The sequence below is a fragment of the Aspergillus stella-maris genome (genome assembly GCF_047715825.1).
Source record: "Aspergillus stella-maris strain CBS 113639 unplaced genomic scaffold BDV14scaffold_11, whole genome shotgun sequence".
In the NCBI taxonomy this organism is placed as follows: domain Eukaryota; kingdom Fungi; phylum Ascomycota; class Eurotiomycetes; order Eurotiales; family Aspergillaceae; genus Aspergillus; species Aspergillus stella-maris.
Window position 1 is genome coordinate 171,502 of NW_027396805.1, and position 25,554 is coordinate 197,055.

The 25,554-nt window shown below is 50.7% G+C and overlaps 5 protein-coding genes across 5 annotated transcripts; 3 read left to right on the top strand and 2 right to left on the bottom strand.

Moving 5' to 3' along the window:
* Window positions 1-677: 677 nt before the first annotated feature.
* On the top strand, window positions 678-4,265 carry BDV14DRAFT_207000 (ankyrin repeat-containing domain protein; the record flags this gene model as incomplete). Its single annotated transcript, XM_073775058.1, has 5 exons — window positions 678-976; window positions 1,029-1,258; window positions 1,320-1,448; window positions 1,519-2,755; window positions 2,786-4,265. The coding sequence occupies exons 1-5, from the start codon at window positions 858-860 to the stop codon at window positions 4,263-4,265; spliced, it is 3,195 nt and encodes a 1,064-aa protein (XP_073630828.1). The 5' UTR covers window positions 678-857.
* Window positions 4,266-8,705: 4,440 nt separating this feature from the next.
* On the bottom strand, window positions 8,706-11,865 carry BDV14DRAFT_14050 (putative DUF221 domain protein). Its single transcript, XM_073766337.1, has 4 exons — window positions 11,585-11,865; window positions 10,138-11,533; window positions 9,687-10,085; window positions 8,706-9,640 (listed from the first exon to the last, which is right to left on the bottom strand). The coding sequence occupies exons 1-4, from the start codon at window positions 11,588-11,590 to the stop codon at window positions 8,808-8,810; spliced, it is 2,634 nt and encodes an 877-aa protein (XP_073630829.1). The 5' UTR covers window positions 11,591-11,865; the 3' UTR covers window positions 8,706-8,807.
* A 6,253-nt stretch (window positions 11,866-18,118) lies between these two features.
* Window positions 18,119-20,197, top strand: BDV14DRAFT_197510 (fungal specific transcription factor domain-containing protein; the record flags this gene model as incomplete). The annotated part of the gene is made up of 6 exons (XM_073772709.1): window positions 18,119-18,129; window positions 18,230-18,988; window positions 19,105-19,164; window positions 19,222-19,406; window positions 19,464-19,887; window positions 20,008-20,197. The coding sequence occupies 6 exons, from the start codon at window positions 18,119-18,121 to the stop codon at window positions 20,195-20,197; spliced, it is 1,629 nt and encodes a 542-aa protein (XP_073630830.1).
* Window positions 20,198-20,316: 119 nt separating this feature from the next.
* BDV14DRAFT_207002 (glycoside hydrolase family 3 protein) lies at window positions 20,317-23,269 on the bottom strand (the record flags this gene model as incomplete). Its single annotated transcript, XM_073775059.1, has 6 exons — window positions 20,317-20,997; window positions 21,074-22,059; window positions 22,121-22,269; window positions 22,423-22,831; window positions 22,902-23,008; window positions 23,067-23,269. The coding sequence occupies 6 exons, from the start codon at window positions 23,267-23,269 to the stop codon at window positions 20,317-20,319; spliced, it is 2,535 nt and encodes an 844-aa protein (XP_073630831.1).
* Window positions 23,270-23,841: 572 nt separating this feature from the next.
* On the top strand, window positions 23,842-25,434 carry BDV14DRAFT_188037 (major facilitator superfamily domain-containing protein; the record flags this gene model as incomplete). The annotated part of the gene is made up of 3 exons (XM_073771019.1): window positions 23,842-24,025; window positions 24,077-24,438; window positions 24,550-25,434. The coding sequence occupies 3 exons, from the start codon at window positions 23,842-23,844 to the stop codon at window positions 25,432-25,434; spliced, it is 1,431 nt and encodes a 476-aa protein (XP_073630832.1).
* Between the last annotated feature and the right edge of the window lie 120 nt (window positions 25,435-25,554).

A 25,554-nucleotide genomic window follows, 5' to 3' on the forward strand; every position in this document is an offset into this window, starting at 1 on the left:
GAGACCCGTCGCTCGTTGCCTGCCCTAAGTCAATTCCATACTGGTTCAGCCAACCATTGACAGGAAAGCCGGCGGGCAGCAGCTCCGAAGAGCCCGGCATGCATTGTAAGTTGATGGCGGATGGTGCCTGGGGTTCTGCTACAGAAGGGGATGGGTTCGGATTATTGTTGGCATGGGCATTTAGCCAGCGCAGGTGGTAAGGGCCCGTTGATTGATCCATGACTATCATTTAAATGAGGTTCTCAGGTCAGAAGGACGGTTGAAAGAGCTTTCACGCAGAAACTTTTGTCATGAGAGGATACTGCAAGGACGGGGAGTGTTCTTGTTTATATGTCATTCATAATGGGAGTTTTGAGAAGCCCTGAGACAGCATTGAGGGTCAAGACTGAAGACTCAAGAAACACATCTGAATGCCAGGGCAATTTGCCACATCTGTGAGTGCACCTAGAAGCGGAGTCGAAATTCTGGAACCAGCCAAGCAGAGAGTTTGCCCAGACGCCACAGTCTTTCCGGTACCAGTTGTGTTGGGCGCGTTGGCGACGAAGGGCTTAGCAGAGCTGCCGGTGGTGAGATGAAATTTTGGAATCAACCAGTAGAATCCTGCGCACTCTTCCAGCATAAGGGCTTAGCAGGCCTGCCGGTTGTGAGACGAAATTCTGGAATTAGCCAATAGGGGAATACTATTCTGTACATGAGCATGAGCGCTTGCAAGGCTGCGGCGGTCTGTCTCTGTGTGCCTACGGTGAGACAGATCAAGCAGGCTATTCAGAATTCAGCCTTGTGCTCGCCAGCAGCATTTAAAGTCAGCCTTTATTCCGCCACATGCCCCTCATCAGTCACCAGACGGAACGCTGAGAATGGACGAGTCCGTGTGGGATACATACAAGCCCGAGCTTTACCGGCTCTACATAAGAGACGACAAGACCTTGGTTCAGGTCATGGAGTACATGTCAAATATGTATAGTTTTGATGAAACGTGAGCACCCCCGCGCTCGCGCCGAATTCAGATAATACTAATAGCCAAATAGGAAGTCCCATTATTTGAAGCACTTTGCTCGCTGGGGCTTCCAAAAGAACGAGAAGATTTCACTGTCCAATGGGGTCTTTATTGGACGACGCATTCAGAAACGAAAACAGATGTTTGATAAGGAGAGCGAGGTCCATATCAAAGGTGTTGAATACTCGCCACCCAAGGTCAGGAAGCTATTGTATAACAAGGCTTACGTCTCGACTATCGACGGTCTTTCTTTGTCCGGAGGTAAGTTCGGCATGGGGATCTCATCATGTTCGGAAAGCAGCTAATGGGCGTCCTCACTTAGCTCCTTCCCCAGCTACTCCGGAGGGAATCGTCGTCTGCACGCCAGCAACACCCGGGATGCGACTGCAGTGGGACCTGTCTCTTCCCTGGCTACGGTTCTCAAAGCTATTCCGACCGGAGCAGGATGAAGGTACGGACAAGAATTTCCCGCTGGGGTTGCGCGTGGCTAACTACACCGGCAAACGCCGGGCTTTACCTAGGTCCACCTTCACCCGCATCAGCTTTAGCGATCAACTCTCCCAGACCCGCCGACGCCTTATCGCTAGCTATGAACTTGACCGTACTAGACCAGCTGAGATTTGTGGTACCCTGGAACCGCCTCTGTCATCCGCCAAATGTGAACAGCACTTCACGGACGGCTACGTTGCTGAGCATACTGATGCCAGCTGAATCGGGGGAACAGCTTGCTGCCTTGTCTAGTCGACTTGCTCAGTCCAAGCAATCGATAGCTGATACCATGCGCCTGGAGATGTTCCTGCTGTCAAATAATCTTGTTTCTCATGGACCCATGGGGAAAACCTTTGAGAGCATGAGCTCCCACGACCGGCGGGTACTAGAAATACTCCGGGCATCGCCATGGAACAGTGTGTCCCGGATTAAAATGCTCTTATCAGCCCAGGAGCCAACAGCTGGAGCCATTGCCGAGAACCTTTTCGCAAGCGCTCTGCGCCAGCTGGAGGTTAATACTGTCCAAATGATGTTGGAGGCTGGCATGAGCCCCGACGGCTGTATCGACACTGTTGACCAGGGGCCTCTGACGCCTTTACAATTCAGTGCCTATCAATTTCAGCCTGAGTATGAGAGTGACGTAAAAATCGATATTCTTAGACTTCTTACATCCTACGGAGCCGATCTTGACAAATGTTACAACGACAAATCAGCCCTGCAATACGCCACAGAGAGTCGCTACGAGAAGGCTATTACTTTTCTACTCGCCCACGGGGCCCATGTGACACCCTCATGTTTATCAATTGCAGCTCGTTATATCAGGGACCCAGTCGTCTTTCAACGCTTTCTCGGTCCAGACACAGATGTCAACGTACGGAGCGGGTGGCAAGGCTTCAGTCCGTTGACCAACGCTGTACGTTGCGGGAACATGGAGGTAATGAACGTCCTGCTAAGCAGAGGGGCTAATGTGAATGCACTCGTTGATATTGACTTTGACGAAGACATAGGCGTCACTACAGTCCTCGGATCTGCTGTTCTTACGGCAAGGCTGGAAATCATCGAGGCTCTGCTGCAAGGCTGTCCGGTGGTCAGTCCCGAGACTGACGGGTTACCATATGTTTCGCCACTAGCCCTAGCCATAAATCGGGCTAAGATAAATTCAGAAGTGGTTGAGCTCTTGCTCAAGAAAGGATTTGACGTTAATATGGCCGATTGCTGTGGGAAATGGACCCTGTTGGAACGAGCCTTGAAGGCTAAGAACGCAACAATGTGCGAGGTCCTATTGAAGCATGGAGCCAGCATAGACCGTCCTTTTTCCCACAACGGGCAACCCTCATCCCCTCTCGTGTGCGCTATCGAGACTGGTGCGCTGGATATTGCCAAATTGTTGATCAAGATGGGCGCACGGTTGAATGATGAATATAAAAGTCCCCCTGGCACGGTACTGGGGGCAGCCATTCAACTTGGGGACCTGGCTTTTCTCAACATGGTGTGGGCCGCCGGCGCTACGTCAATTAGCCCAAGCCTTGCTAAGATTGGAAATCTGGAGACCGTGGTATGGCTAGAGGAGAGAGGAATCCTCGAAGGCATCTTGGACGCATCCGGACCCCAAATCCTCGGAGCTGCGATGTTGGCGATGGAAAACTCTTTGGTGGAGAAGCTGCTCTATGAATTCGACCTCGACCATGCCACCACAAACACAAGCAAGCGCAATGTTTATCAGACTCAAGCAACTCCCCTTCAAGCTGCCATAGAAAGTAAACGTCTGGATTTTATATTCGCCCTCCTCGACCGGGGCGCAAAAGTTGCCGATTATGACCTTGCAGCGGCAGTAGAGTTCGGAAATACTGAGCTCATACACCAATTACTTATGAGTGTCCATGGCTCAGTCCCAACTGCCATAACGGAGGCTTTGAAGAGGCCGGATGTCCTAGATCTGTTCCTAGCGGCGAAGGTGGATCCAAGGGGGAGACCAGAGCAGTTCCTCGACTTTTGGTACCTTGAAAAGGATAGTCCCGATTTCCTTAATCCGCCAGAGTCAATCCTCGAGGTTGTATGCAAGCGAGGCGACGAGCAAATACTGAAAACGTTTCTGAACATGTGCTCCTGGGATCCAAGACTTGTCGGCCGAGCTTTGACTGTGTCAATCCTTTTTAATCATACAGGCATCGCCCACTATCTGCTGGGATCAGGTGCTGACATCAGTCAAGACATCGTGATCGAGCACAAGGGCACGAAGGACGAGGGGGAGCTACTAGTTTATAAGGAAGTGGTGACGCCCTTGCAACTTGCAGTGAAGGACCAAAGGACGTCTCTGGTGAAACTCCTACTCGATCATCCCAGTATCGACGTCAACTACTTAGGCCCTGATGCGCGACGTCGTACGGCTCTTCAGCATGCTGTCAATAATGGAAACATGGAACTGATAAATCTGCTTCTTAGCCATGGAGCTGACATCAATGCAGGCCCTGCTAGGGATGGTGGAGCAACTGCACTGCAGATAGCAGCAATTCAGGGATTCCTAGGAATCGCCCAAAGGCTGATTGAGCTAAATGCTGACGTCAACGCTGCCGCTGCAAGGATCGATGGAAGAACAGCCCTGGAAGGAGCAGCAGAGCATGGTCGGATCGATATGCTTCATATGCTCCTTGACGCTGGAGCAGCGGTCACAGGGGACCGGGGGCAGCAGCAGTACCGTCGAGCTATTGAGCTTGCGGAGAAGAATGGCCATCATGCTGCTGCGAGTTTGTTGATGGCTTTTGAGCCACAGCACCGCTGACTAGGGCATTTTGGAAACTCTCGTGAATCTTTTTACCGTGTAAAAGTTTATATGTTATTAGTGTTTATACCTAGGGCATAGCTAGTTTGCTAAATCATATAGCAGTATTACATGTCCTAGAAATACTCTCGTTGAATCACATTCCCAATTATGTCCAGACGCCCAACCTGGGGTATCTCTCACATACACTGTCACATACACTTTAAAGATACCAGCCACTGCAGGTATAGTGAACCTCCGTTCAAAGATAAAGACAACCAAGCCGGTAAAAAAGAGACTGCATTAAAGATAGCGAGCCTACATATAAATCTTTAATACGCTACGCAAATTTACCAATGGACCATTAGCGTAAGGGGAATTTCCAGTCTTCAAAACCCAGCTTTTCCCAATTTTATACCCTATCCCTGCTTCCTTGAGCGGGTCGGATTATGGAATGAGATCTCCATGCCAGGAACTTTCTGGCTCTACCAGTCGCAATCAAAGCCTCCATGTAACCTATTTCAAGGAACACGTACTCTCGTCTCCTCGCGTATATTCCGCTTCAAGTAAGTCGCCCCGGCTGCACCATCTATTCAGACGATATATCCAATGATAGTCCGCATGACGATTTGTCGATTTTGTGCTTACGTCATCCCCATAATTGCAGGTCTATCCCGGCGCTTTCCTCCAGTACACCACTGAAGGCGGAATTTGAGAACCTGGAGGATGGACTGATTTGAAATTACGATGTGCTGATATTATATTGTCTTATTCCCGTCATGTGGGTTGAGAGTTGCCCTTGTTAGTAAGGAGCATTTGGTGCATGGGTTGCTTGTTCAAGTAGTATGGATAGTCCTATCTCGACCTTATTCTGTATTAAATGAACACTGAAAGCTCAGCGGACAATTCACAGTATCAGATACGCTCTGTGCATGGTATACAATCTAAGGCAATGATAACAAATACTGAGATATACATCCCTTCAATCATACTTCCCCAAACACTAGCGCCCTGATTTCAATACTTTCCCTGAACCATGAACTCTCTATAAACCATAGATCCACAAATACCGAATATAGCACTCTCTTCAAAACACCCTCCCACGTACCTAAACACTTAATTAAAATCCTTTTATTATTATTAAATTCTTCTACCCCGTTCAACTTGGGTGGGATTAGAGTGTGGGATTTACGGTTGTCTTTGGGGTTGAACTTTGTCGAACTTCGCCACGTACGTAATATTTGGTACACCACCCGAAGAATATGAAGGTCTGATTTATTCAATCTAGCTACGATACTGCACTAAATACAATCGAAATAGGGGTAAGCTAACTAACTAGAATAGGAAATAGAAAAGATATAGGTAATGACCGAGCAAGCGCTGACTAATAGTAAGTTCGGCGTTGAAGCAGAATACTAGCGGCCAATAAAGGTCGACAAACTTTATACCTTCAAGGCCTCCAATCGCCAAAAGTGGTTATTCAGGATGAACCCAAACCACCGCGACGTCGCGCATCTACAGAGCCTAAAGACGAAGCGCAGGACACGGCTTTTGGTGAGTGGGTGGTGGGGAGTATCGAGGCATATCAATTACCTAGGCGACTGGATACAATCGTGGCCTTTTTCTCTTCCGACGGGATTACCAGGATACCTCATTCTCCCCGCCAACGCAATCCTCTCCTCGTCTTCTCTTGCGACTGGTACTGGTACTGGCGAGGCGCGGTATATGCTCGACGGCTCAACCCGGCTCGTTATCCAAGGCAACGCAAAAGGATGGGGGATGGTTTATACATACTTCTGCATCATGTATTTCGGCATCCTGCTTATCCATCGCGAACGGAGGGACGGTGCTATGTGTGCTGCAAAATATGGGAAGGATTGGGAGGTGTATAAGCGCGTTGTGCGGTGGTGGATTGTTCCGGGTGTTTACTGGGCATGCAGTATACGGTGCCATTGACTTAGGGCATGGAGTATAAGTGGGTAGACAGGTGCACAATATATCCCCATATTCTTTGAGCAGGACGGAATGGATGAACAAGGGCAAGAGAGAGAGAGAGAGAGAGAAAGACAGAGGCGCAGGGAAGGCCCGGCCTTAGAAGGCGAAAAGTATCTAATGTATCCTGTCTGCACGAGTCAATAAGGTAATAGTTAGCAGCAACTCATTAGTTAGTCATTAGTTACCTAGTTCTAACGAAAAGACGACGTATTATGTTGATATTGTCGTAGTAGGTCGTAGGTCATAAATCATAGATCATAGGTCATAGAGCACTAGGGGAATTGAAACCAGCAATGGAAGTTACCATGGTGCCACGCTGGGGCAAAGTAGTGAGTAACAGAGATAGTAAGAAAACAAAGAAAGGAAGCAAAACCTTAATCATTAACTGACTGATCTTAGACTAGGTGCCCTGAGCACGAGGATAGCATACCCAAAGTCGACATGACAGGACTTGACTTGATTTGCAACAGAGAAGATGGAACATGGAATTCTCAAGGTCCAGCCCGGCAAAGCCAGCCAATTGGAATGCTACTCTGCAGAAAAAGCTCTGTAGATCCTAGGTGTTCTTGTTCTTGTCTTCTTCACCTTGTGGCTTGTTGTCTCAAACTAGTGATGGCAATCAGTGGAGTCGTTCTCAGCTCGGATCTTCGCCCGCCAACCAGCGCCTTGGTATGTTTGTAGATCGATTTGATTTCGGGCTGCTGTACCCTGTAGGCTGCACAGAAGCGTATTTAATGTCGCGGTTTATTATTGAACAATGAACTTGCATGTTGACCCTGGTGCTTTGCCATGTTAGAGGCTGGGCAGTGTGCTGTGAAGATTTATCTATACAAGTGCTTGGTTGGTCACCCTGGACAAAGGGATTCATGTAGTCTCCTTGGCACCTAGACCATAACAGTGATGGCATAATGACATGGGGGTGCAGATATTGGCATTTCAAGGAGAAACATTTCCTAGCGTCATGCCGTATGTGGTTAATTGAGGAGGTCAGATCAGGGCAAGAGGGAATGCAGGGGTGGAGAGACCATCTAAGCAATCCTCCATTTTGGGAGATCAGGGAGATTGTCAGTCCCAATACGGTTATTTCCTGACGTAGTCTGGCCATTATCTTCCAGGCAGTGCTTTCCTTTACGCCTAGCAGATTCAGGTTCGCAGATTCGCAGGACTATAAAGCCATCAGCCCTCCTTTCTTCTATTAACCACAGCTCAACCTCCCTTTGCACCTCACTCCGAATCTCAAACTCCTTAGTCCAGCCATCATGAAATTCTTCAGCACTGCCCTCGCCCTCGCCCTAGCAACCACAACCTGGGCCCAAGAAACCTCCCCCGATGACGCAAAACACCACTGCGTAGTCCTCGTCGTCAGCGCCGGCAGCCCCAGCATAATCACCCAAGGCTTCTGTCAAGACCACCTCGCCCTCTCTGCCCCCTCCACGCAACTCTACAACAAACTCGAATGCGAAGCCATGCAGGGCTCCATCGTCTCCGGCCTGATCGCCTCCTACGGCCAGCAAAACATCGGCAGCGGCAAGCGGTACATCCCGGCGTACGGTTCGGCGCAGGAGATCCCAGGCGACTCGGCGGAGGGCCAGCAGCTGAAGAAGAAGCTTGCGACGCGCGTGCAGGACTTCAAGGGCATCAAGGCCTGGGTTACTGTTATGAACGCGCAGATGAATAATGCGCTGCGCCAGAGCAAAGAGGAGGGTGTTTACCCCGAGTGCACGGAGGGCAAGAGTCTGTATGCGAACAGCAATCGGGTTTGTTTGATGGAGCGGGTGCCGCTTTGCCAGTATGCGTGGGAGGACGATGTCTTTAAGCGGGCGAACAGCAAGAACACGCCTACCTGGGAGTGAATTGTTATGGAGAGAGTAAGAGATCTGAATGGACCTACCTCGACACCTAGCTCGGTATGCCTAGTCATCCAGAGTGACGAAGAAATGCAGCTCTATTATGAATGAGTCGTTGTGTGTAATCTCTCTATTGTAAAGGTTTCAACACGTGGTAAAGACGATGGGTTAATCGATGGCAATTTAATCGGTGGTAAGGCAAAAGAGACGGAGAACTCATCTCGACTACCACGCGGCATCAAAACCAATGTGTCAAGTATGAATGAATATAGAAGAAAGAGGGAGTATCTGGGCATTTTAATCTCCAACAAGCAGGATGAAGAAGGTACGTACAGCTAGAGGGAAATGGAAGGCGCTACCAATGCCCGGCCGTCCCGTGGCCGGATGCAAGGCAACTACGCAGAATACTATCGTAACTAGGCGGTTGACCAGGCTCAAAGGGAAGAACGATGTATATAACGTAGGTATTATTATTACTAACATCCAAGACAGATATACATATCAATGGATCATATAACTATGAAAAGGACATCACCAAATCCACCTAGATAGATGATTGTATACAGACATCAACCATCAGACACCTGGGTATCAAGCATATCAAGAAAACAAAAAAGATAGGAGAGAAAGGAAAGCCACTCCATGAGTATAAGGACAGGATAAGCGTTCAGTAGGTCCGTGGGTATATTTCCAGGCGTGATTATTTCGAATGCAAACTCGTTTAGTAGTGGACCTTCTCCTCCCAAATTGGAGGAATGCCCTTGTCGACGTCCCAATGGATATGGTTCTTCTCGTCCAACCAGGCATCCTCGTCCGTGATCGGGATGACGCGGCCGGTGTGAGCAATCTCCTGGGTACTGATACCCATCTCATCGCGCGGGATCCAGAGCAGGGGAACCTGCGCGGAGATAGCGGGGTGGTAGTAGGCGTTCTTCTCAACCTCGGGGGAGTAACTAGTCGATTCCGCGCCGCTAGGAACGTACTTGCGCAGCTGGTGGTAACCGGCGTACTTGTCGGGACGCAGCCACTTGACGAAGAAGTTAGGTTTCTTCTCCACGGGTCTGGCCGCAGTCAGGCCCTTCTCGGAGTCGACGTTGGCGACACCGTCCTCGTGGCCGTCAGCGGCTGAGCTGGGGGCGGCGATGCCGTCGTGGTCGCTGTTGGTACCGTTGGACAGGTGGCCTTCACCAGCGAGAAGAGCTTCCTCTTCAGCCTCGAGGTTCTTGGGGAGGTAGTTGATGAGTGGATCGATGGCAGCGTTGAGAGAGACGTGGTAAAGGATCATGGTCACGAGGAGAATGATCATGAGAATCAAAGGACCGAGAGAGATGGCTTCGGTGCCGATGCCGATAGCGAACAAGCCAATCAGGCAGACGACGAGCAGGTAGCATCCAACTGTGAGGTGCTGCAAAGCCCGCGCGTAGGTCTTTCCTTGGGTGTCGATGTTTGCGTTGGACACGTATAGCAAGTTGTAGCGGTAGGCAAAGTAGAACAAGTACAGACCAATCGTCGCGAATCCGAGGACCAGGGGTGCAATGCAGGAGTACGTGATTGCTAGTATGGTTAGTTATTGCATGATATAATAGACAAGGTGTCTTACCGATGACAGCAAGAAGGGTAAAAGCAGGGTAAACAGTTCCCCAGCCCAGGCCGGCAAGGTTTGACCAGCGGGTGTACATCTTACGGGGAGTGTTGTCCAGCAGGCGGCCGAGGATCTTTCCAACAATCAAACCGCCAATCTGCAAAAGCGCTCCCGAACTGAAAGACAATCCCTGCAAGACGATGTAAGAGATGTAAAAGTTGGACGACTTGGGAAGGTTGTTGGCGAGCAGGGTGGCGGCGGAAGTGGGCTCGCTGATAATCTTGGTCACGACACTTGTAGCCGAGGAAACAAGAGTCACGACAAGGAACACTTGCACGACCTGGAAGGTGAAGTAGAAGTTTTGAGTCGTCAATTCCACGGCTGCAAGACTAGGAGCACCACCAATCTTGGCCATCACTGTGTTGAAGTTAGTTTGACTGAATTTCGACAAGATCGATTGAAAACTTACATCTCAGAATGATAGGAAGCAAGGCCATGAGGACGGCCATCAAAATGGTAGGGAGAAGACCGGTAACGGCACCAAGGATCCACTGAGGAATATCGTTGATAAAGCTGAGGAAAGGCACCCTGTCCGTCAAGCTGTTGATGTTCGACAGAGAACCAACAAAGGCTGTGGGAATGGCCCAGAAGATGACTAGCGCAGCGACAAACCCAATCGAAACCGCGTAACGAACGATACGCTCCCACCACTTGATGCGCAGGTTTGACCAGATGATCTGAGTGGGTTCCAATCCAATGTACCGCGGGGCCATGTGCAGGGGGAGATTGTGACCAACCGACTGGAACGCGGCCTGGGCATCTGCCTGCTCGTAAAACTCGACAAAGACCGACGAAACCAGCTTGGCCTCTCCTGCCTTGTGGGTGGCTTGAAGTTCCGCGATCTCGGGAGTAAGACGTTCAATCTCGGATCTGGCCCAGTTGATAGTGTCGACCTTCTTTCCAATGATGGGCTTGAGGCGATGGCTGGGGCGTTTCTTGGCCTCCACCCAGCGGGCAGCAACGGAGCCAGACTCGCCGTCGTCTTCTGTCAGTTCGGGGCCAGCCTCGGCATTGCCTCCCTTCTTCAAGGCCTTGAGTCGGGCGGCATTGGCCATGCGAATCAGCTTTGTCTCGGCGGCCTCGAGCTTGATAGCGGCAGAGTGGCGATCGTCGACTTTATCTGCGAGCTCAGAGGTGTCGGTGGTGAGCCAAACATTCTTCACCTTGGTCGGGCCGAACATGACTCTGATCTTCTCGACACTTAAGTACTCGTCAGGGACAGCGGTGAAAAGGACGGTGCGAGAAGAGAGTCTGGTTGCGTAGGCACGAGAGAGCGAGTACACCTGACGCAGGTTGATGTAGAAGAGATTTTCGCGAGTAATGGTGAAAAAGACGAATCCAACAAATACCCAAGCGACCAAGGCGTGCGCAAAGTATCGTGCAAATTTACCTTCGCCGATGTTTGAGAAATTGACAACATCCAATTGTTTCTTTCCACCGCCGCCAGTTGCATTGATGGGAAACAGAATTGGCATGGTGATGCAGGAACCGACGAAGCAGATCATGGTAACAATTTTTAAGAAGCGAAGAAGCAGGTAGGCGTCCATGGAGTGATGTTGCAAGACATATTCGTCGGGCAGTTTGTACATATCCTTCAGCCAGTTGACGATTCCAGTTCCCGAGGGCGGTGTTTTTTCCGAGTCTCGCAGGAATCCAAGGTAGGTTCTGGGCATATACATGCGGCGCTCGCTGCGTCGCAGGATAATGAAACCCAAGGTCATGACACCGGCGACGACGAGAGAGGGTACAAGGACGGTGACGAGACTGGAGGCGGAGTTGGAGGTATTCTGGGGGTTGTCGGAGTCCTAGAGATGTCAGGAGTTAAGCGCGACCGAGGTCAATTGCGGAAAACTTACAGCCATGATGGCTGTTGACTGTCAGAGACAGTCTAGAAGTCAATCGAGGTCAAGTAGTGGTGGTGATGCGACTCAGGGGTCGCGGTGACTCGCCAGGGAGAGCCACAACAATGTGTCGATGGTGGTGACAGGAGATGGAGTGAAAACAGAAGAAAAGAGAAAAGGAAAAAGAATGAAGGAACTGAAAGAAAGAGGTTGCTAAAGAGGGGCTAGGCTGGTGTCAGTGGTCCACGTTCAGGGAAAAAGCAAAGGGAGAAATTGATGACGAGGAGATCTCAGTTTAAGTTGCGCCGATCTGAGCTGGCCCTGGATCGATGACAACATGACACCACCACCACCACTCGTTCAACTTACCTCGCTCCTACCCGGTACCTCCTCCCTACAGTTCCTGACCCTGGCCGTTTTCTGGGTTCGACAAGTCAATTGATCTCACAATTTATTCTACATCCATTTGAATAATAACCGACAACCCACAGAAAACAGCTGCAAAACGGATCTCATCAAACTCCAATAGATCGTCAGTTAGCGCCGACTAGTGCTCAGCTATTTGGCAGCCATGTGGCGACTTTCTAATTACCTTCAACACCCTAACCGACTCTCTGATATCATGATTATCACAGCACGCTCGGTTCAGCTGTCAGGCTATCGGAAACAGATAATGTTGCATCTCAAGTTCCCAGCTTCAATTCAACCCCATTCCATCACATCGAATAGTACAGGTACGATAATGCGACGTTTCAAGGGGGTTCCCAAACAAGCCACAATCACATGACTGCCCCATCCGGCGACACGCCAATTTCACAATCTAGAGTCCATGGGAAACAATTACCCAATTGCTCCCTCCTCAAGACTCGCTTGAAACCACCTATCGAGCTTCAAATCCGAGTCTGGCTCGTGAAACCCGGGTGGCTGGCTGCGATGATGTATTCGCCCGATCGGCGCCTATAGCATCTCCAACTATAGCAACTCTAACAGGGTATAACAGGGTTGCGATCGAGCTTACTGCTCCAAGTTCTTTCAGTTGGAAATCGGCCGGTGCTCGGTTTTTGCGGTGTTGATCTCGATAAGCCCAACCATGATTCTGACACACGCTATTGCGGAGATCCTTGGTTCGCTGCACTTAGTTTACCATGACAGATGGACCATCAATAATATTCAAGGTCAAAACTGAAGATGCGAGATCGTGCGCATCTCAATCGCCGACGTCAGTTTTAATTTGCAGGCTCGGCTTAATTTTCCACTTGTCGCAGCTCATGCACGATATATTGTGGCGCCAGCCTCAGCTGCCTCGGAGCCTTCTGCACCACAAATAGCAACCCAATCAATCAAGTCCATTATCTCTGCGAGCTGCGAGTAAAAAGAATAGCAGCAAAAACATACAACAGCTGGGATTCGCATGTGGTCACCCACCATACTACTAACCAGCCGGCGTGTGGCTTAAGTACGGCTGAGCGGACGGGAAGCCCTGTTTTCCACACCCTGTGGTCGTATGTGCCAGAGTAAATCAATGTCAGCTTTATATAAGATAAAAGCAAAATTATGAAATCCAAGGAACTACTGGGATAATCGTACTGACGTGCCAAAGTTGCTAACAACATGGGCAAGAAGCATATGTTAGCGACTCGTCATGGACAGTCTGCAAACTAGTAGCGTTTCCTGATACAAGTGAGGATCGGATCGCCGATGGTAGAAAAAAGTTTAGGCACTGGGGGTCACTTTTCGGACGCATAGGTGCTATATATGCCATATATTGACCTGAGGAAAGAGAAGATGTACCCAGTCAATGCTGGTAAGTTGCCCCATATCGAGACCAACTGCTGGGTGATCTTGTATACATATTATGCATTGTACCCAAGACCAACAAAGTGCTACCGGATTTCAGCTAGGGGCAGTCCCACCGATCAACCTTGACCTCCAGGCTCGACTCCATTCCAGTATGCTAGGAAGTGGTATCCCTCTATAACTGCGGGATGGTTTCGCTTAGCCGCCCATCCGGCAGAAAAGTAGAGCCCCCGCCTGCGTTCGTGAGAAGCCTTAAAGCGAAAATATCTTGGATGTTGGTCCTGAAGGACCGGGCGCAGTGGCCCGGGCTGTGCCGCCTCTCCAGGATCAGTGGCCCCGGCCTGGTGATTGTTTCCAGCCTCGTCGTCGGGCCCGCATACAGAATACCAATTTGATAAGAGGTGGTGGCTACTTGTTGGAGGCGGAATGTGGTCAGATATGGCCAGTATGGAAGTTGCCCGTCACATCATTCTCAACATCAAAAGACCCAGGCCAAATTAACTCCCAGAAGCTGCCCAGTTTAGGGTCAGTGATTTGAGCTGATGTGAGTAGTGCCGCAGACTTGCGCCCAAAGGATCCCCCGGTGTCCCGCGGACGAGTTCGGCAGGGAGGCAATTCTCATGCTGGGGATAGCTCGTTGCAAAAAGCAAGATCATTTGTCTTGTGCTCCAGAGAGTTGGGCCACGAGGCAGTGCGTTCTTCATGTAGGATGTTTGACAGTAAGCCTGCTCGGAGCTCCGCGGGCAAGGCTGGTTTTAGTACGGTTTCTGAGGATCGCCCGCTCGGATGCAGAAGCCGCCTCCCTCACGGTTTTCGAATACACCAAGTCTCCATATACTGCCGCTCAGTCTTCAGATACTTGGAACCTGTGACAGACCGAGACAGAGCTATGCCGGCTCTAAGCACGGGCACAGTTTCACAGTTTCACTTTAATGCTCTCATTGGCCGGGCACGAGAAGAGAGACCCTCTATGGCGATGTTCTTTTGTTCTTTGGTGTTCTAGAAGGACTTCCGCAGACAAAAAAAAAAGTTTTCGACAGGGAGACCCACTCCCGCATGCAGAGCCTTGCTAAGCGCTAGCGTAAAGTTGCCCTCGCGAAAAAGTATAAAGGGCCCTTGGTCCCCGACGGTTTAGAAAATCAAGCGACTCTACGTATGTTCTCCCCTCCCCCTACATTGGGGATTCCTCTCCTCTCTCTGCCTTCCCGAGCATCATTTGCTGACTGCCTTCTCTACAGTTCAAAGAATCACTTTAGAGTAGACGTCCCTCATTGAGCTCATCTAATGAGCCACACCCCCAACCCTTGCTGATGACTTCTATGTCCTCAATGCCCTAAAGTGAAGCCGTGTTTACTCCCGCCTCGACCTTGCCTTCTTTGGAGCGATCTAGTTTTCCAGGCTTGTTCTAGGATTGCGCTGGTCTAGGGAGTGGTGATGATCTTGACCTTGTCGTGGCGTCTTGACTTTGGTCGGCCTGACTTGGTGGGTGTCGAGGAGGTCTGAAAGGCTTTTCCATCCTTTCTATTTCACTTTGATGTTGGTGTGCGGGATTGGATAGATTGTTCGGGTTAGAAAATAGGAAATTAAACACAATTTCTCTCTATCGGACACTATTCCTTGATTGTCGTTCGCTTGCTTGTGAAATCGGTCTTGTTTGGTCATTGTGGAAAATGGATATCACCTTCGGCCAACTTAATTCAGCAAAAAGTGCCCCGACAGAGCAGCTTACCTGATCCCTCTCCCGACAAGTGTCTCCATCGTGGTATTCCCCCGTAATCCACTCCACCGTCTCAGTCCGCCTCGCCTTCGTCGCGTGCTATAAGATACTCCGCCCTTCGATCGCAAGCCTAAACATCCGCACCGGCCTCGACAAGCATCGTCACAACAGCCAGCGAACAGTGAGCCGCAGCAGCATGCAGCACAGTATATATAGGGTAACTTGTTAATCTAAAACTATACTAAATATTTATATCTAGCAGCTGCTATAATGAACTCCCCAATAATAAACACTATATTACAAGGAAGTTTAAGATAGGTCTTGATATAAGAATCCAAGCCGGTCACGACCTAGATGTAGGACTAGCCCTAATCTTTGATGTGACAACTGAAGCCCTCGGGTACGGATGATATATCCGCACCCTGAGCCTTTGTTTGAGCCTCCATGCGTTGTATTTTTTTTAAAATCCAGCCTCTTGCTTAGAGTTGATTTTTACACACCCGAGGCCACGACCAGCCTGCCAATTTGTCGTAAAGATATGTCTCTGTACATGAATATAGTGCAACGGTAGATAAACCTATGTAGTGATATACTGGATATGGCGTAGGCGAGGTGTGGCAAAGTGTGGATGGAATAGGCTAAATACTAACACTATCTTTCGGTAGTTGCCACTGGTTTCATTCCCTCCACTAGGTGTGTTTCAGTTTAAAGCCTGGTCCATCTTCCCGTTACCCTTCACCACTTCCTGATCCTGGCGCAAATATACATTCGGAATGATTGAAGCTGGAAGCTTGGGTACAGCCGCCGCAGTCAGGTCTTCAACTGTCAGACCACCCATTATCTGCAATAGGGGAATATCAACCCCCAACTCCCTCGCAAACCACGTTCGCAAATCCACAGCAACCAGCGAGTCAATCCCAAGATCCCGAATCGATGTATCATTTGTAACAGCCACATCCTCCGAAAGATTAAGCTTACTGCGCACCTTCGCAACAAGCGCCGCAGCCACAATACCCGCCACGTCATCGATACTGGTAACGTCCGCCAGAAACGCCTTCACCGAGTTGCCAGAGACATTCGCGCCACCGCCGGACCCGGATGCCTTATTGGTATAGTCAATATAGTCCCAGGTCATCGGGTTCGGATACCAGAAGATCTCCGGGTTGTGCTCGGGGTCAATGAGCGGGATCCCAATAACGATTTCCGGGTTGCGCTTGGATTCTGGGCGCCCCGCGAGGATCGCTTCGGCGAATAGCTTGTCCAGATCATGCTCGGAGAGCAAGAGGGACCCCGTAGTATTGCGCACGTGTTCGACCCATCGGCTGCCTTTGCGGGTGATGTATCCGACGCCGCTAATTAGACCCGGATGGACAATACTCCCGGCGAGACCGCGCGTGCGGCGTCCCTTGATTAGGGCTGATTGGAAGCCCGTTGCGGCGGAATAAGCGGTTTGCTTGAAGTTGCCGACGACGCCAGTGATGGAGCCGAAGAGGATGAAGAAGTCGAGGTTTGTGGTTGGCCCGGAGAGCTCGTCCAGGAGGAGACTGCCGTGGACTTTTGGGGCGAAGGTGGCGTTTATAATGGGGAGGGCTTGGTCTTCGAAGAGGTGGTCTTCGAGGAAGAGGGCGCCGTTTACGACGCCACCGACGGGAGGAAGGTGACGTTGTTGGATTGTGCGGTAGACTGCGATGACGGATTCGCGGTTTGAGAGGTCCCTGCAGTATAGCACGATGATGTTAGTTGTTTGCACTGGGTTGCAGGCTGTTTAAGGAGTGAGTGGAGCAGGGGAGGCACAAACATACATGGACATTGATATCACTTTTGCTCCCAGTTCATCCATCGCTTCGATCCACTTTGGATCTATATTCGGGTTTCTACTAGCGAGAACGATATGCCGGGCGCCCTTGCTCACCATCCAGCGACAGAGAGACTGACCGAGATCCCCTGTCATCCCAGCCAGAAGATACGTCTTGTCGCCGGACAGGGTGACCAGGGAAGTCACAGGTTTGACTTCAGCTAGAACACGGACATTTGCAGTCCAATTAATTACCTGAGAAGGACGAATGACATAGCTTGAAACGGAGCTGAGAGGCACCACATCGATATGCTGGTGGTTGTCACATAGTCGGATCGCGGTGGCGCAGTACTTGTGAAGTAGATCCTTCAGTCTCCTGGCGGTGTTATACGGGAGCTGCGGCGAGGAGTGGTACAGTTTTTCTGTGGATTTGACAATTGCAGCGTTCGGTAGCTGCTTGACAACTTGATTGAAAATGCCATCGAATAATGAGTCTGCCGCGAACGAGGTGGCAACAGACACATTATGAGGAATAAGCTCCCGGATCTGGCGGGCTCGGGTCCTTGGATGCAGGAAAATGTGGTTTTGCGTTTTCGAAGCAGGGTTACTTGTTGTGAAGCAAGGGGCGACCTGTTTCGCCAATGCTAGACTCCAAATAGCTTTGTAAAGTACCGGACTGGCTTCATGCACTAGAAGGGTAGAGCCTGGCCTGGTAAGACCAACGAGTACATCAGCCAAGATAACATCAATAAAACCTTTGAAAAACGCGGCCGATTGATGAGCTGAGACCTCCTCGGGAACTTCGCAGGTCCAGGCTACCGGTGTCTCAATGTTATTCCCTTGTCTGTCACTCAACGCAACCAAACGAACAGCGGTCGCCTCTTCCTCGCCAAAAACGAGGTGCAGGATGCCGTCGCCTATGGCTATTGCGCCAACAGTCGAATACTGAACACGGATGCGGACGTGGCCAGTCCTGACGCGGGAACCGAGCTGCCTTTCACCAACTCGCAACATGTACCTGCCTGGTTCCCGGGGATCCATACGCAGAGTGATCCTGGCGTCTGTCGGATCCACTTCAGTGACAACCAATTTCCGCGCTGACAGGTACTTCAAACCCCACCAGACGGCTAGCCTTGAATGTATGCTGGTCCGCCACCCCAATTGGCTCCTATGTTCACTTGCTGTAGGCCTGCGAAACATGTCGCCAACGAAAAGTCAAGTGCGACGAGGGGCAACCACAATGTGGCCGGTGTAACCGGCTGGGCCTATCGTGCTTGTACAAGAATTTATCTGAAAAGTCCGCCTTCCATCAGACGTATTGGTTTAAGGGAGTCCTCTAACGCCTCTTCAGGAAAGACCCAACCTTGCTCCATATTCGGCATGCACTGAAGAGCCTGGATTCCAAGGTTGATGCCCTGGGTGCAATCATTGAGAAGCATGAAGGTCATTTCCCTGATCACCCAGTTCACCGAGCTGCGGACCCCGGGACACCATCTCTAGTCTACTACCCGCCGGTCCGTCCTGACGTGGGAAACCCCGGAACCCCCGGGGAGCAGACCTTTACCCTCCCTACTACACCACAACACCACAGCACTGCTCCACAGAATATACTGCTCTGGCCGTGCTTACAGGCTAGCCTCCCTTATCTCGATAATATGTACGCGTTGCGGGGAGAAATAGCGGAGCACAACAAGCGAAATACACGAAATCTCCAGATCTTGCCAGACGACTACTTGACAGCTCAAGAAAACATCCTTAGTAGCCTTACCCTGGCCCAGATCAAGTGTCTTATCACGGCATTCTTTGACGATGTTCCAGTCTACTCCTCCGTTATGGTTGAATCGGAGTTCGCCGATCAAATCCTAGGACCCGTCCTCACAGGTTCAAACAGTTCAGGATCAGACGTATGCATTGTTCTGCTTGTCCTGTTTCTCGGTGCAAAGGCTCTAAGAGATCAGGCTGATCCTGCCATTCCGGAACAAATAAACAACACACTGGGTGTGTTTCTAGACCCGGATGAGTCAGAAGCACTGCTTGTTCAGCTCTGCCTTAGAGTCCGCTACAGTGCTGAAATATCCTGGCGATCTGCCCAGGCTCTGTTACTTACTGGGTATGAGTCCATCCTTCCATGCCGTCCAACGGGCGTGTTCCATCATCATGATTCTTCTACAAAGGTAAACATATACTTCATGCCGAATTCAGATTGCTAAGCATTATTCAATATAGTAACCCGCAGCCGCAGCCACACGAGTTTCAGATATTTTGGATGGCATATCTTCACGAGTGGTACGTTTGTTTTTCCTTCGGAATTTCAACAGGTCGCTGATCTGCTTCGGCACCTAGTCAAATCCTAGCAGAGTTTGAGCTCCCAGCCAGCGGGATTGGTCGTTACGAAGACATTATCCCCTTCCCCTTCAGTGGACGTCGCAATGCCAGTGAGCCAGGGGGGCTGCTCCGCGTGAGCTTCCTCGCTCACCTCGCGCTTCGGAAATTGCTGAACCGAATCCACTCGACCATCTACTATCATGGTTGGTATTCTCCGGCTATATCGGTTTTCATACCACGAACTGCTAACAATATTTCAGAAACCCCATCATCCAACCTAACTGCCTCCTCCAGCCTCTCAACCGGCTTCTCAACCACAATGTCTGTGATAAAAGAACTAGACCACCAACTTGAACTCTGGAGACAACATCTACCCGCGGAGCTAGCATTCCCAACCCTCGACCAGATGACGCCTTGGCAGGGCGAAAATTACGGCAGTATAACAACGTCACCCTATGACCGCGCACTAGGTACCCTAAAGACACGCTATTGTGCGGCGAAATCCATCATTTTGCGTCCATTCCTCTACAAGGCACTCCATCCGAGCCCGCATGAGAGCGTCTCACCAAGTGAGCTAGAGTACTCAAGACTATGTTTATTGGCAGTACTGCAGGCCCCGCTACATCAGGGGATCTTGACAAATATTTTGAGAGCGAGCCAGACTCCGATGAATATCTTTAGACAGTAAGTGACTGCCTCTTTCTGTTGCTCTTATTTCTGAATGGAAGCTACTTGTTCTTATCACCCACCGCGTCCTCACTTTATACTAGCCCCTCGATGACTGTTGCTAACTGACTGCTACAGTTTCTTTGCAGCAGCTATCCTGCTCCGTCTAGTGGATAGGAGACATGATTTGCGCCACCTACTCCCGTCAAACTGGGAGATCATATATGATATCCAGAGACGAGTCGAGTTGGAAGTGAGCCATTTGAGCCCGACTATCGCTGAGGATATGCGGATACTGCGGAGACTAGATGAGACTGGTGCAGTCTAATAGCAGTGCATTGCATCTTTTATAGGAATCCATAAGCCTATGTAGTGAAGACAACCTTAGGGTTGCAACCCCGCCAGTAGTGTTCTCTCGCTCTCGTTATGTCTGGCTTCTTGAATCTATTAGACGCTCCGCTTAAATCCTGCCACAACAGTAAACCTCCCAGCCTTGAAGTCCCCCGCCGGCTTATCAACGGTAAATGTAGCAGCAACCCCCTCATCCCGCGAATGCTTCGCAGCAACAACCGCGAACGTCGCGCCCCCATCAACCACCCACCCATGCCGCTCATCATCCCAATAAGCAACACTAGCCCAGTTCAACACTGCCCTCGCTTTAACCGTCTCGCCAGGCTCAACAGAAACCTTATCCCACCCCTTTAACTCTCTCTTTGGCCTAACGAACCTCGGCGCCGTGACGGGCTCGACATAAAACTGCACAATCTCTTTCCCAGCAACATCAGACATATTGTTGACATCGACAGAGACTTCAATATCCCCCGTTCCATCCTCATTAAATGCAAGACTGGTCGAACTGATCCGGATATTCGAGTACGCAAATTCGCTATACGATTTGCCAAATCCAAAGGGGAAGAGGGGCTCGATGCACAGTCTGTCGTACCATCTGTAGCCCGCGAAGATGCCCTCGCCATAGACGACCCTGTCGCTGCTCCCGGGGTAATCAAGGTACGAAGGGTTTTGCTCGTATGTCTTGGGAAATGTAATCGGGAGTTTCCCGCAGGGATTGACCTTGCCAAATAGGACGTCGACGAGGGCGTTGGCGTGTTCTTGGCCTTGGTACCATGCCTGCACATATTGATCGATTAGCTCATATACAGATAGGTGGATAGTAGGTAGGTTGTGGAAAAGAACGGGAACTCACCTGAACAACCCCCCTTACCCCATCCAACCAGGGCATCGCAATCGGCGACCCCGTCTGATTAACAACAACCACATTCTCATTCACACCCAGGACAGCCTGCACAAGCTCATTCTGCCCAGCAGGTAAATTCATGCTCACCATATCACTAGTTTCACTCTCCCACTCGCGATCCTTGCCAACGACCATGATGACCAGATCACTCTCCCTCGCAAGATGCACCGCCTCACCCACGAGATCGCGATTATCCTCCTCGAAATACCCCACGCGCCCTCCATCTTGAATCTCCTCTCTCAATAAATCACCAGTATACGAGAACTCGTACGGTTCCGGCTCCCGACTTATGCTCTCTAATGTGAGTTCATATTCCCTCCCCCCCTTAAGATAAACCTGTACCCGTTCCTCAGGAGACCCATAGCTCATGAAGAGCGGCGACTTGGGCGACCACCACCGGCGCGGGATGTGCAGTATAAAATCCCCATCAAGAAGGAGTTTCCCAGGTCCACATGAGGAAAGCGAGAACCAATGCTTTCCGCTTGTCGTGGGGGTAAGGATTGTCTTTCCGCGGTAGGAGTACCGCCCCAGCCCATTCTGCAGAGTCTCAGGTAATGTATCGTAGCAAACCAGGATAGAACTTGATCGGTGCTCTGTCTGGATGGGTTCTCCAGAATGGGCCATATTATCCCAAAATGAGAGCGTCCAGCCTGACTGCCCCGTGATGGGATTGCGCATGACGGATTGCGCCATTAGCGGGATGTACCGATGGCTGAGAACCCCCTGGGCGTGAGAGACTTGGATATCGGATTCAAATGACTCGGATATAGCGGCTTTGATAGATTCATAGGGGACGGTCCTGTAATGAGGCGCGAGATCTGAACTCCCGCCGCCGGACTGTACTGCTTTTCCGGCATTGGGGCCGATCACGGCGATGTGCATGCCTCGGTTGAGGGTTAGGGGGAGAATATTGTCGTTTTTGAGGAGGACGATTCCTGCGTACACCTTCTTGTCAGGCCTTTCTTGGATATTAGGGCTTAGTGTGGTGCGGCAAACCTTCTGCCGCACAGCGGCGCATGATTTCTCGGTGCTCGGGGAGATCGACTGCTTGCTCTGGTGGTTCAACCCAAGCAGGGTCTTTCGATTTTCCTGTTCTGTGTAGGAGTTTGAGCATTCTTGTTGCGCACTCGTTGATTCTTTCTTCGCTGATTTAGGCCTTGATTGTGTGCTTCGATTAGGTGTTTTCCGCGCCGCTTGACGGGGCCGGGCATTTCGAGGTCGAGTCTATAAGTCCATCTCCCAGTCAGCACATGAATTCTATATAAAGAACAAAGCAAATCAATAGTAAGAGAACATACCCAACCTCAATACTAGGAACAACCGTATTTGTGCCAAACCAATCACTCATAGCAACCCCATCCCACCCCCACTCCTCCCTCAGCACATCTCTAAGCAAATACTTATTCGCCGAACAATACTGCCCATTAACCCAATTATAAGCCGTAATCAAGCTCCAGGGGTTCGCCTCGCGGACGGCAATTTCATATGGCATCGTATGGATTTCGCGCAAGGCACGCTCTGATATCTGTGCGTCGACGAAGAACCGTCTGTGTTCTTGGTCGTTTGCAGCGAAGTGTTTCATGCATGTTGCTATTCCCGCGGATTGAATGTTGCGGATGTATGATGCTGCCAGCTTGCCTGAGAGGAAGGGGTCTTCGCTGTAGGATTCGAAGTTTCGGCCGCCGAGGGGGGTGCGGGGGATGCATACTATAGATATACCATTGGTTTAGTAGAGCAACTTAAGTGTTGAGTGCAAGTGGTAAGTGGGAAAGCATACCTGTAGGACCAAGCAAGACATCAATGCCCTTACTTCGGCACTCGGGGATGAGGATTGTGCTGATTGCGTCGATCATTTCGATGTCCCAGGTGCTTGCTAGGGATACTCTGTTGCAGTTAGCATACAACAAGCGCTTTCATCCAGACAGTAAATTGAGGTTCCTACCCCGATGGCAACGAAGCAGCTGTGACGCCGTCGGTGAATTGGCCGCCGCGTACACCGACCGGTCCGTCAGAGCACTTCATCTGTGAGATGCCGACGCGCGGTATGGCGTTTGTGCGCCACATGTCTGCGCCTGCGAGGAGCTTGACCTTTTCCTCTAGCGTGAGCTGTGGGAGGAGGTTTGCGGCGAACTCGTCAGCGGTCATGGTGGTGATGTCTGGAAGTGATGCGTCGCCCATGTTTGCGGTGTATATGAGGAGGGAAGAAAAAAGGTAAAATAAAAGGTAAACTCTTTAATCAGCTACATAGGGAGGAATATACGGGGTTATATGAGGGACACCCCGCGGTTAACCCCCAGATGGCCATAGCTCTTTGTATACTCCCCGGTTCCTTGAGCCGGAGAACGGACCGCAGTCCGATTCTGCACCATCAAGCCCTAAACTGAATTAGTGTTTAGTACTTTCAGGTCGGGGCCAAGTCCGTGTCTCCGCGCGTGTGGAAGTATACTTAACCATGGTTAGAAGGACCCATCATTGCCTCCTTCCTATCGCTTAATCCTGCGTGGAGCGTGGTCTGATATCCCCATGTTTTCCCCAAACTTTAGACTCTACTGCCCGTATCGTGGTATCACCCCAGACCATGTCTACTACTGTTGGCTGTATAAGAAACGAAACTATAAGTACCGTCAAGGGTCTTGTCTAGCAGGATGGGACAGCACTACTGCTTGATTGTTCTTTACTATTATATTGTCTTCTTTTTGCTCTGAGACAGCTTAGCCATGACTTCTGAAGTCGGTCCTCGTCCGGACCGGTCTGTTGTTCAGATCCTCGAAGCTGAGAAAGACAAGGGCTGGCATATGAATCCGAGTCTAGTCCGCCTGTATGCTCTCCTCGTACCTGCGTGCTTGATGATCTGTGTCACGAATGGATATGACAGCTCGCTACTTAACGGATTGCAATCAGGTATGCTTCTCGTTACTGAGACCGTGGATAGTTAGAAGCTGACACTTTCAGTCCCCAAGTGGGAAGAATACTTCGACCACCCAACCGGTGCAATCCTCGGCTTCATGTCTGCATCCTACCCCCTGGGAGCAATCCTCTCCACGCCCTTCTCAGCCCTGATCTCAGACCGCTACGGCCGACGCTGGTCCATCTTTATCGGCAGTCTCATCATGATAGCCGGTGTCGCCATCCAAACAGCGTCAAACAGCCTCGCTCCCTTCATTGTATCTCGCATCGTCGTCGGCTTCGGCATCACGCTCGCTTTAACAGCTGGTCCAGTGCTCATCTCCGAGCTCGTTCACCCCAGCCACCGCGTCTTCGTGACAGCCCTCTACGCAACAACATTCTACGTCGGCTCCCTGATCTGCGCATGGGTCGTCTACGGCACGTAAAACCTTTCAACCTCCTGGTCCTGGCGTACCCCAACTCTCCTTCAAGCATTCCCCGCCGTCTTCCAAGTAGCATTCATTTGGACCCTCCCCGAGTCCCCCCGGTGGCTGATCAACAAAGGCCGCGAAGAAGAACCATTCAACATCCTCGCAACGTACCACGCAAACGGCAATACCGAAGACGAGCTCGTTCTCGCTGAATACCACGAGATTCGCTCCGTGCTCGCCACAGAACGCACAATGGAGGGCAACGGCGTCAAACTGTTCTTCGCCACATCGGGGAACAGACGCCGACTGCTCATCCTCATCATCCTCGCCGTGGCCGGCCAATGGTCCGGCAACGGGTTAGTCTCATACTACCTGTCCAAAATCCTCTCGACGATCGGAATCACTGAGCCGCGCGAGCAACTCAAAATAAACGGCGCAATAACATGCACAAACTACGCAACCTCCGTCCTTGCAGCCGTCTGTGCAGCCCGCCTCGGCCGCCGGTGGCTATTCGTCGGCGGCGGCGTAGGCATGTGGGCGACGTTCAGCGCATTGACAATCGGTATAGCAGTGTACAACGAGCTCTCGCTCGACGGGGCAGGAAAGGCCGCGCTGGCGTTTATATTCATCTACTACAGCACGTTCAACTTTGCGCTGAATCCAACGCTTTACCTGTACCCGTCTGAAATTCTACCGTTCTCGCTGAGGGCTACAGGGATGAGCGTGTTAATCTTCACGAACAAGGCCGCGCTGTTCTTTAACCAGTTTGTGAACCCGATTGGGATGGATGATATAGGGTGGAAGTATTACCTTGTTTATGTGGCTTGGTTGGCGGTTGAAGTTGGGTTGTTTTGGGCTTTTTTCCCGGAGACGTATGGGTTGACTTTGGAGGCTATTGGGGAGGTTTTTGATGGAGTTTCGCATGGAAGGATCTTGGAGGAGGGGAAGGGAAGTGGTGAGGATGGGGTGACTGTGCATAAGGAGAGTGTTTAGAGGCAAGATATAAGTAGATGCTGGCGAAGAATGGACGTAGGCAAGGTAGAAGGCAGAGCACGAAAACGACAGTATCCAAATTCGAGAGATAAGATAATAAATTACACCTGCTGACTGCAT